We start from the raw sequence: 11,523 nt of genomic DNA, 5'->3' as shown, positions 1-11,523 counted from the left end.
ACTGACATATAAGTCATCAGTGACCTGGGAGAGAGCTGGATCAGAAGAATGCATGCTTGGGGAAGGGGCAGCAGAAAGAAGGGTGGGGGTGGGGACAGTGTAGAGGCAGCAAGCACGGGATACTTATGTGAGAAATTTGGGATTGAGAAAGGGGCAGAGCATGGGAACTTGAGGGAACCAGTACCAACAGGCCTATGCATATTTGAAGGTGAAGGCAAAAGAGCCAAGGAAGGTGAAAGAAGTCAGGCAACGGCCAGCTGATAGAACAAGTTGCCTGGGTTACCTTACCCAGGAAGAAGTGGGATAGAAAACACAGGGAGCTTTCCAGTCTAGGAAAGAAAGAAAGAAGACTTTCTAGTCTACCAAAGGTCACTGCTCCTGTCAGGCAGCCCTCTCTTAGAGCTACTCTCTCACAATCTAGTAACCACACTCCCCTTCCCCCTCCCTCCTTGATGCCTAGGGGTAGTCCCACTCCCCACTATTGCTAGTGCTGGGGTACTGCACTAGTCTTAGGCTGGAGGGAAGGAGAACAAGGCTTTAAAGAAGGATAATTAGAGGCCAAGTTGCTGATTAGATGGGGGAACTCCCACCTGAAGGACTTGAATCTAGGAAAGCAAAAGGTATGGAAGGAATAAAATTTGGTGACATCCAGGGGGTAGACGAGCCCAGTTGGGATAATAAAAATAGCTCAATAAACACTGAGTATTTACTATGTGCTTTGCATTGTGTTAACACTTTTAATCCTAATGTAGGGAAACACTAGAAGAGGAAGAGATCAGGTTCTGAAGAGTGAAGCTAAAGATTTAGAGGTATGGAGTGGGATGAATAGGAAAGTCAGTCTGGAGGTAACATACAGGTTGGGTTTAAGGAGAGATACTGGAGGCAGAGATATTAGTTGGAAGGCTGTAGCAATAGCTCAGTAGAGATGGAGGAGATGGACCCTAGGAAGTAAAAGTGGTGAGGACATGATGGCTGAGTGGGTGTAAAGGTGAGAAGTTTAGTGGTTTGGCTCTCAATCTTAGTCTTGAGTCCCTAGGAATAGAGTTGGAGCCTTGACCATAGCTAGTGGAAGGAATTCTGGAAAACAAGTATACTGGATGTCATCCATTTGTCCCATTCAGACCCACTCTTTGTCCCTATCTACCATGCGCTGTACCCTGTGAGGCTGATTTATATGGCTTACCTCAATGGATTACCTTGGGCTTTGGTTTCTGTTTGGGTTCCACAAATGGGAGGATACTATGGATTAAATTGCGTCTCCCCACCCCCCACCAATTCATATGTTGAATTCCTAAGCCCCAATACTCCAGAGTGGAACCTTATTTGGAAACAGGGATCATTGCAGATATAATTAGTTAAGATGAGGTTGATTCAGTGGGCCCTAATCCAGTGAAACTGGTGTCCTTATAAAATGGGGAAGCTTAGACACAGATACACACAGGAGAATGCCATGTGAAGATAAAGACAGAGTTGGGGGTGATGCTTCTAGAAGCCAAGGAACAGCAAGATTGCCAGGAAACCCACTAGAAGCTAGGGGAGAGACCCAGAACAGATTGTTCCTCACAGCTCTTGGAAGGAACCAACCCTAATGACACCCTGAACTTTCAGGCTCCAGAACTGTGAGACAATACATTTCTGTTGTTTAAGCCACCAACTTTGTGGTACTTTGTTACAGCAGTGCTAGCAAACTAATACAGAGAACAGAGGATGGGGGTAGAGTGAGCATGAGCTATTTATTCCCGGTTCCCTCCCTGCCATGTCCCTACAGGTTGGTTGTATCTTTCTACCAAAGGTCACTGCTCCTGTCAGGCAGCCCTCTCTTAGAGCTACTCTCTCACGATCTGGTAACTATACTCCCCCCTTACCCCTTGATGCCTAGGGGTGGTACCAGCTCCCAGTTATTGGTAGGGCTCGGGTGCTGCACTAGTCCTTGATGGTTTTCCTAAATCCTGCCTTGTCTTTATAACTATGGCCTTTATTAAACTCATCAAGATGCCCAGTTCGAGTGTGCTCTTTCTGCCAAGACCCTGACTAATACAGTGGGTATGTTTGGAGCCAGCAAAAAATACCATTTATTTGTGAATTTGAATGAGTCAGGGGAATCTATAAACAGAATGGCCTAAGCACATTTACTGCTGAAAATGAATGGCCTAGAGAATGAGGGAGCTTGGCATGAGGTTAAGGGGGCATTGTCCAGAAAGATTTTCTTCATTTAGAAAACATTTATTGAAGGCCTACTCCCATGCGCCAAGCACTGCTCTAGGTGCTGGGGGGAAAAGACAAATAAATCACATTGCTTGCCTTCAAGGAGCTCACAATCTAGTAGTGGGAGACAAACATGTAAACAATCACTTGCATAAAGCATTACAGGTACTGTAGTAGAAGTCAGGGCTGCAGATAAGAACTTTGGAATGATCAGCTTATAGGAAAGTCAATAGACTCTTGAAGAACTATAATAATTAAGGGGTGGAAAACATGCCTGGATAAGAGAATAATAGGAAGGAATAATTACAATAGTTCAGATATATTAAACACTTACTATGTCCTAGGCATTGTGCTGTATTTGGATTATCTCAATTCTCTTCACAAGTCTGTGAGGTTCTGTCGTTATCCCTATTTTAATAAACAAGAAACCAAGGCTCAAAGACTTTAAGTTATGTGCCCAAGGTCACACAGCTAACAAGTGGGTAAGAGAGGAATTGAACCCAGTTCTGATTCCAGAGTTTATGCTTTCACTACTCCTATACTCAGAGCCAGGAGAGATGGCAATATTATGGAAGCCAAGGTAGGAGAGAATTTAAAGGGGAGAAATGAGTAGCTACCATGACAGATGCCACAGAGAGATCAAATAAATTGAGGACTGATAAGATCCTACTTGATCTTGCAATTTCATAGTTTGAAGTGAACTCTGCCAGGGTAGTTTCCTTAGCAAAGTAGGGGAACTAACTAGTCTGAAGAGCAAATGGGAAGTGGGGATGTGGAGATGTCTTTTCAAGGAGTCCAGCATTAGAGAGGAGAGAGGAAACAGGTGAAAGTTAGAGCAGCTTGGTCAAATGAGCCTGGTGTGAGAAGCGAGGGTGCTGGCTTTATGTCAGCAGCAGTACCAAAGGTCGTCATCAGTGGTCAGTGTCGTGGAGCCCAACTATGAGGACAGACAGAGGGGGATGGACGTGAGGTCTGAGAAGTTTGTGTTGTGGGGTTGGAGTGGGTAGGGAGGTTGGGAAAAGAGGTCTGGTGGGTTTGGATCTGTCCAGGGTACTGGGAGAGAGGGGCCTGCCAGCAGCTTAGAGGTAAGTAGGAATGGTTGGCAATGTGAGTGGTACAATAAGACCCCATCTCAGCCATTGGTGGGCACACAGACAGAGGCATGGTCCCCAGGCAAGAAGGAGGCAGTCTTCGGTAGTCCATCTGGGCCTGGGAGGAACACAGGGCCACGGGAGTCTTCTCTGAGGACTTGGGTAGAATTTCAAGGGGGCTGGGTTCCACTTCCTCACAGGCATCTGAGACTGTAGTCTTGGGCTGGGAGAGATGGGGTGGGGGGGAAGGAGTCCAGATTAGAGCAGGTCCTGTGGGAGGAAGACCTGGATTGTGCAGGAAGGAGGGTTAGGCTGGGGGTAGAGCTTAGGGATGGTATGCTGGTGGGCAGGGGTCTTGGAAAAGCGTACGTGGGGAAAGGGTCCAGGTCCAGGCAGGGCTGGTGGTGGGGAGGGTAGAAGGGAATGCACTCACTGGACTCAGTGCTGCAGTATCCCTAAGGTACTGGGCTAGGACCCGGTGCAGGTCTGGAAGTGAGGGCCACAGGGCATGCTTCAGACTCCTTGGGGAGAAGGAAGAGAAGGAGACTGAGTTACAGGAGTGAATTAGGAGGGAGGAGGAGACCACGGAGGTGGGCGTGCAGCTGAGATCAGGGAGTAAGACTTGGAGAGGTAAGAGTGTAGTCAAGGCAATAAAGGAAGGTAGAGGAGCATAGGTGAAAAGGAGGGAAGGGCAGTCAGTGGTGGGGAGTTTCAAAAAAGGGGTTTGAGTATCCTCAAACACCCCTGCTTCAGCGCCTTTGTACTTGCCAATTTCTCTGCCTCTTGATTTGTTTCCTCATTTCATTTGGGTCTCTGCTCAAATGTCATCCTGTCAGAGAGGCCTTCTCTGACTGCCATGTCTAAAATACTATCACCTCCCTTCCCCATCCCTATGTCCTGCTCTGCTTTATTTTTCTTTATAGCACTTATTGTATATGTATTATATTGTTACACATTTTGCTGGGGGGGGGTTGTCTGTCTCACTCCACTAGAATATAAACTCCATGAGCACAAAGAGTTTGTCTATTTGCTCAGTCCTCCAGGGTATAGAACACTATCTGGCCCAGAGTAGGTGCTCAAAAAATTAGTTGAATGGGTGAATGAAGAGAACCAGAGGGGTTTATTACTAAGTTGCTGGGGAAGGTGGTCTCTCTGGGAAGAGTACGGATTAAGGTATGTTGGGGGAACCTCCAATTCTTTCGGCTCGTATTTCCACATGGAAAGACTTTAGCTGAACATTTCAGGCTTCTTTTGCTACCTCATTCATATCTCTCCAAGGGGAGGAGTGATTTATCTGGCAAACCGGGGACAAGGAACTGACTATGCCTGGTTCAGCAGCATCACCTTCCTCCTCTCCCCCAATTTTTTTTGTTGGATCTGATTACCTGCATAGAGGCTACAATCTGGTCTGCTCATACATATGAATGGATTAAAAATTCAAAGAAAGACTTGTATGTTCAAGGAGAGATGGGAGCACAGAGGAGGGACATCTAACCTAGCCTAGGGTCACCAAAAGAGGCTGCTTGGAGGACTTGTCTTTTGAGCTAGGCCTTCAAGAACCAAGAGATGTTACCAATGGAAGGACTGAAGCCTAAGGATGCTATCCTAATGTTTTTGTGTGTTTTCTCTACCTTTAGTTGTTTATAACTTCCAATGGCATTTCTTCTCAGCCTTAGTCTTCCCATATAAACAAGTCATTAATAATATTTATTTAAGGATGTGCTATTTGGCAGGCTTTGTGCTGAGGATTTAAAGATGACCAAGTAAGGTAGAGGGAAGACATATAAAGAAATAAATACCGTAAATGCTACTGGTACTGTGATAGAAGTCTGTACTGGGCACAAAGAGAGTAGCCAAGAGGCGAGGGTTAGGAAAGTTTTCTAGGAGTTGGTGGAGAAAGTTATTTAAAGATAAAAGGGTATTAGTCATCCAGGGAGGGTATTCCTGGCAGAGGGGACATCATATCCCCTGCACTGAGAAGTAAAACCACTTGATTTGTGGAGGAAATCACCAACAGTTTGGCAAGGCTGAAGCACAGTGTGGGGGTGAGGGGGTGCAAATTCTGGCAGGGGCCAGATTTTACAGAGCCTTGCTTGTCATTCCAGAGTCTGGACTCTATCCTGGGGAGCTAGTCATGAGACTTAAGGAGGGGAGTAGCCAATCCATGTGTGCATTTTAAAGAGACTATTTGGGTGGCTGTGTGAGGCTAGATTGGAGGGAGAAGAGGTTCTGTTTCAGTGAGCCCGGTAGTGTCTGTAGGGCTAGAAAAAGGGGGCCACTATTTGAGGGAGGTTTAGGAGGTGGAATGACCAGACCAGGCCAGACTAGATAAAGGGGAGGGAGGTGTCCAGTGTTCTGGTCTGAGCGATGGGTGGACAGACAGAAGCCTTGTTGCTGAGATGAGGAGCCAGGAGGTGGGGTTGTTTGAGGTGTCCAGGATAGCGGGCATGTTAGAGTGTAAGCAGGCGGTGCGACTCCCAGGGGAGACGTGCAGGAGGTGGCTGAAGCCACAGGTGTAGCCCTGCGGTCCTCGGGAGGGCGGGTGTCATTGAGAAACCCTGGGATGCTTGTTTAGAGGCTTCTGGCCCCACCCGGACCACGGTCCCGTCTCCCGCGTGACCGGGGCGGTACCTGTAGTGCGCAGGAAACTGCCACCTCAGCAGCAGCAGGCCCAGGAGGGTGCTGAGGCCCAGCACCACGAGCAGAGCGGTCACCAAGGAGATCCAGGCTAAGGGATGAAACCAGTCAGACCTCTGCCGCCCCAGGCTGGAGCCCCGCCCCCAGGCCGGCCAGACCGCGCCCCGGCCCCGCCCCTCACGGCCCGCCCCTCGCTGCGCCGGCGCCACTCCAGTCGCGCAGACGCAGAGCGCCTTGCCCCGGCCGGGCCCTCACCAGTCTCGGAGGCAGTGTCTACGCTCACTGGATCTGACCAGGCGCTCCAGGGGCCTTGGTAGGTGGGGCCGTGGAGCCTGGCGCGGAGCTGTAAGCGGTAGCGGGAGCGCGGGCGCAGCTCCAGGGTCTCTCCCCGGGCGCCGAGAGGCGGCTCCAGCACCTGCGCGGAGGGGGAACGAGCCGGTGGGCAGGCTCCGGGCGGCGGCCTGCCGGCGTCGCGGCCGCGAGAGCCTGGCATCCTTTTGGCCAGAAGCGTACAGCTTTGAATCTTCGGGGATCTCCCTCCCTTCCCTCCACGAGCCTCCTTGACAGAAAACATGCATCCTGGCGGAGAGCCTCTCCCTGACAGCCCTGCGCAGGCACGCCAGGCCTTAGACGCGCCCCGACACACACGCTGGCACACAGACCTCGTTGCACGGAGAACTAACTACTCATCCTGACTCCAAAGCATACACACACTGACCAGGACACGCGGACATCCCGCCAGAGGTGCTCACCAGGGTCCAGGTCGGGCGATGGAAACCCCGGGCACATTCAGATACTCAGGGCCACACAGATTGTTCACAAGTAACACGCATCCAGGAGCGGATGCTAGGTGCTGGGGGCACAAGGACAGATTCCAAACAGAGAGAACAAGCGTCGTGTGGACAGGCAGGGAGACTAGCAATCATGTGGCGAACACTGAGGAACTGCTGGTGATATGCCAAGTGCTGGGCTGGGCACTGGGGAAAAGGATGAATGAAACATGGTTTCTCACAAGTCTGATGAGGAAGACATGCAAACCAGTAAATTATTACAAGTAATTAGTACTATAATGATGATATAAGTAGGGGACTATGGGAACATGAAGAAGCATGTCAGGCTGCCTGAGTTGCTTGGTTGGGGGTTACAGAGTAGTTCTGTGTGCTAAGAGCATGGAGGGCCAGGCTGGGTGGTCAAAGATGAGGCGAAGGCAGTGGTAGTAGGGATGTGAGGACTTTCGGTACAATAAACTCAACTTACTTGTTGATAAATGGAGGGAAGGGAAAAGGAAGAAGAGTCCAGTATGACTCCAGGCTTGGATAACTGGGTAAGTGGTAGTGCCATTTTCAGATAGGGAACAGAGAAGTAAGTCTGAAGATGAAATACTGTATGGTTCCATTTTGTTAAGTTCAACAACAGCGAAAACTTATCAAAATAGTAGTGGTGTCAAAATAGTAGTTGCCTTGGGGGGTAGGAGCTTCTGGGATGCTAGAAATAACCTTTGTCTTGATCTGGGTAATAGTTACATGGGTGTATACATGTACAAATTAATCGTATATTTAAGATCTGTGTACTTTACTGAATGTAACTTATACCTCAATAAAAAGGTAAAATAAGCTTGGGGAGGAAGATGAGTTTAGTTTTGGATATACTGGGTCTGAAATGCCCCTGGGGGCTTTTATGTAGAGCTGTCTGGTAAGAAGTTGTATATACGTGTGGTTAATGAGAATGAAAGTAGGAAAGAGTGAGATGGTTCAGCCAGAGAAATAGTATGAGAATCCCGAGAAACTGATCCCAAAGGCAAAGGGAAGGCAAAATTTTAAATGGCAGAAGTCAACAGTGTCAAATGTCAAAGAGAGATTAAGATACCAGTTGAATCAGATAAACATAGATCTACAAACCCAGACATAGATACATGGACACCTTCACTCTTGATAACAGATCCAATAAAACTCAGGAATACCGTGTGTAGTGACGTCTGTGGGCATTTTCCCCTCGATCGTACCTTCCAGTCTTGATGGCCTTCTCCTGTGTATCGGAGCTGATAGCAGGTCTCTCGGGCTCCCCACGATGATGGGTGTTGCCATTCCAATTCCAGCTGCCCGCTGGAGACCTCCCTCCAGTGCAAGTTTGGAGTGGGGATGAGCACTACAGGGATGCCAGCAGGGACTGGCCTAAGCCCTTCTGTGCATGAGATATGCCACCAGGGCCATGGGTCAGAAGTACCAGAACTGGTGATGCTGGGCAAGGGGTCAGGAGTGGTCGGGGCAGGAACTATGTGGGAGGAGAAGGGAAGAAAGTTCTTACCAGCCTGGCGGATCCAGAAAGGGGAGCCCAAGTAGCTGTGAACAGCACCCTGGGCTGTGGTCACCTCCACAAGGATGTGAATAACACTGTCATTTCGTGACTTGAAGTGGCAGCGAGAGAACTGGGAGGGCTGTAATCCTGGATTTTTCTCCTCTTCACACTTCTCCCAGATGGGGTCCCTAAGAATCATCCCCATAGAGTTATTGAATCAGGCCTGCATCAGAGACTAATCCTGATAATTCCCATCCCACAGGGGATATGGCCTGTAGGGACCATAATGTGACTCCTCCCTCAGCTTCCAGACCTTTCTCTCTGTCTTCCTGCCATGGTGTTATGTTTTCTGAATTTTACTTTGGTGTCCAGCCTCTAACTCTTAGGGAAAGAGCTAGATGATACATGAAAATAGCATGAGCTATAGAGTTCATGTCTTGGCTTATTGGTATACAACTCTGGTAGATTGTTTGATTGATCTCCGCTTCCATTTCTTCATCGATAAAATGGATTAATAACACTACTTCACTGGATTGTTTCAAAGAGACTTCATCTGTCTGGTAGAAACATACTTATGTTTTTAATCTGTTGTACAGAAGCTCTGTTAGTCACCTCTATATATTAGTTTACTATAACATTATTACAACATCCTCCCCAACTGGCTTTACTGCCTCCATTGTCCACTCCTTTCAGTTTGTTCTCCACATAGCTACTAGAATTTGCTTCCCAAGTGTTGATCTGCTAATGTCCAGCATATATCACAAATCTGTCCACTTACTGAAATCTTTAACACTGCCACATGAGATGAACTACCTCTGTCTCCTGCCTGGATTAAGGCAAAGTTCTAACTGGTGACTCTGCTTCTGTCTGTACTTCTTTATAATTTCACAGAGAAATCTATCTTTTTAAAATGAAAATCACATCACATCACTCTTCTGCTTAAAATCCTTCAATGGCTCTCTGTCCCACCTTGAATCCAAACTCCATACCAGGACCACAGGGCCCTATATGATTTAACTCTTTCCTACCTGGCCATTCTCCTATAACTCTCACACCCGTTTACCACCCTTCATCCACGTGGGCCTTCTTTCTGTGCTATGGATATGCCACATGTACTGCCTTTGCACTTCACCTTGCCCTGGGTTGCTCTGACTCTAGGTCTTCATGTGACTCATTCTTTCTTGCCACTTAGGTGTGGTCTCTAGGTTCTCTAGACCATAAAGTCTAGATTAGCACCCACCCCCCCACCCCACTTAGTCTCTACCATGTAACCTTGTTTCTTGATTTCTTTACTTCTTTGTCACTCCTTCCTTTCCCCCTGACTAAAATGTAAGCCCCAACATTGTGGAAACTTTTCTGTTTCATTTGTTACTCTATTCCAATGCCTGCCACATAGTCACCCTCAATAACTGTTTATTGCACAAGTGAATCATGTCTCCTTCCTGATTATAATGCTTAAATGGCTAGCTGTTACCAAAATTATTTATTAATATATTTATGTGTTTACTTCTTTATTCAACAAATAATTGATACCATGTGCCGGGCACTGTGCTGGGCACTATGAATACATAGAGGAATAATCAAGGAGCTCTCATTCCAGTGGAAGAGGCAGAAAAACAGACAGTTGGTATTTTTCTGTGGTGTGCACTGGCTGGTTGGGGGGGCATATCAAGGAGGATAATCTAACCCAGACAGGGAGGGTCAGAGAATACTTCCTGGACAAGGCAGTGCTTAGACTGCATCTTGGACCATATATAGGATAGGCAGAGGGGAGAAAGAGACGTACCAGGCACATGCTTGTGCACAAATAAGAGATACAGTGCTTTGGGGGAAATTAGAAGTGTGCAGAATGCTCTTAGCTTAGAGGGCCTGGTGGCGAGTGGTAAGTGGGAGAGGGCAGACTAAGGTCATAGATGGCCTTATGACCTTTGTAAGGAGCTTGAGCTTAATCTTACAGTGATTATGGAGACATTTAAGACTTTTACACTGAAAAATTGTCATAATTAGCATTGTACTTTGGGAAGATCACTGTAACTGCAGGTCGTAGGAAAGAATTCGCGAGGGCAGACTAGAAGCAGGGAAATCTATTAGGACACTTTTATGGTTTCCATGTATGAGGTGATGAGGACCTGAACTGGGGTTGTGACAATGGGGGTGGAGTAAAATATATGGATTGAGGGGATACTGAAGAGGTAGAAATGATAAGACCATTTCTGATTGGATCTGGAGGGTGGGGAAATGGCAGAAGTCCGGAGTGATTCCCATGTTTCAGGCCTGAAAAACCAAGTTGATGGTAGGGTGGAGGACAAAGAAGGAGGAGCAGCTTTTGGTAGAAGAAATGATGACTTCAGTTTTGCTCCTCTTTAATCCATTCATGGCACTTCTAGACTATGGAAATCTGTGCAGTTATTTAAAAGAATGAGTTACATCTTTTTGTAATGGGCTCCAAGACATATTAAAATTTTTTTTAATGTTTATTCATCTTTGAGAGAGAGACACACACACAGCATGAGCGAGGGAGGGGCAGAGAGAGAGGGAGAGAGAGAGAGAGAGAGAGAGAGAGAGAGAGAGAGAATCCCAAGCAGGCTCTGCGCTGTCAGCACAGAGCCCAATGTGGGGCTCGAACTCATGAATTGTGAGATTGTGACCTGAGCTGAAGCTGGATGCTTAACCAACTGAGCCACCCAGGTGCTCCTCCAAGACATATTTTTAAGTAAAGAAAGTAAGTTAGCAAACCACAAATATAATGGGATCCAACTTCTATTGAAAATTAAATGTTGTGTATAGACATGTTTAAGTACATAGAAAAACTGGAAGAATACATTAAAGCTGTTAATGGTGGTTCTTTTCAATATTCATTAATTTAACATTTGTTTACTGAGTACTCTCTATGTTCCAGGCACTGTGGTAGGTGAGAATATATTGGTGAGTAAAAGCAGACATTGACTTTGCCCTTAGGGATCATGTATAGTCAAGATCAGCCTTTCTCAATTGGAGTTCTGAGAAAGAGTGATATTATCGGTCAAATAACTCCATAAAGTATAAATGTAAAATTGTAACTATGATAAGTACTTAAGAAGGAGAGGTATATGGCACAATAAGTATGTATAATTGGACCCAGTGGGGAGGATCAGGGGAGGGTTCCCTGAGGAGGTGACATTTGAGTTGAAAATTGAAGGGTAAGTAGAAGTTAAGACAGGAGGGCTGGGTAGATAGCAAGTGCAAAGACCCAGAGGCAGGAGAGACTATGGCAGATAGCAGGGGACCAAAGAGTCAGAGAGGAAAAGACAGCATA

At 47.0% G+C, this 11,523-nt stretch overlaps 1 protein-coding gene across 1 annotated transcript in view; it reads right to left on the bottom strand.

Moving 5' to 3' along the window:
• Positions 1 to 717: 717 nt before the first annotated feature.
• MPL (MPL proto-oncogene, thrombopoietin receptor) overlaps positions 718 to 11,523 on the bottom strand; it is a 14,684-nt gene continuing 3,878 nt past the window's right edge. Inside the window, exons 7-12 of the mRNA XM_040469903.1 lie at positions 8,238 to 8,416; positions 7,936 to 8,078; positions 6,189 to 6,348; positions 5,928 to 6,024; positions 3,730 to 3,817; positions 718 to 3,519 (exon numbers count right to left, since the gene is read on the bottom strand). Coding sequence (XP_040325837.1) covers positions 3,124 to 3,519; positions 3,730 to 3,817; positions 5,928 to 6,024; positions 6,189 to 6,348; positions 7,936 to 8,078; positions 8,238 to 8,416 — 1,063 coding nt within the window. The 3' untranslated portion in view covers positions 718 to 3,123. The remainder of the gene's footprint in view (positions 3,520 to 3,729; positions 3,818 to 5,927; positions 6,025 to 6,188; positions 6,349 to 7,935; positions 8,079 to 8,237; positions 8,417 to 11,523) is intronic.

This window comes from Herpailurus yagouaroundi, unplaced genomic scaffold (genome assembly GCF_014898765.1).
Source record: "Herpailurus yagouaroundi ecotype Mexico unplaced genomic scaffold, PumYag 77, whole genome shotgun sequence".
Taxonomy (NCBI): Eukaryota; Metazoa; Chordata; class Mammalia; order Carnivora; family Felidae; genus Herpailurus; species Herpailurus yagouaroundi.
Note: the sequence above shows the minus strand (reverse complement) of the source record. Positions and strands in the feature narration are given on the sequence as shown.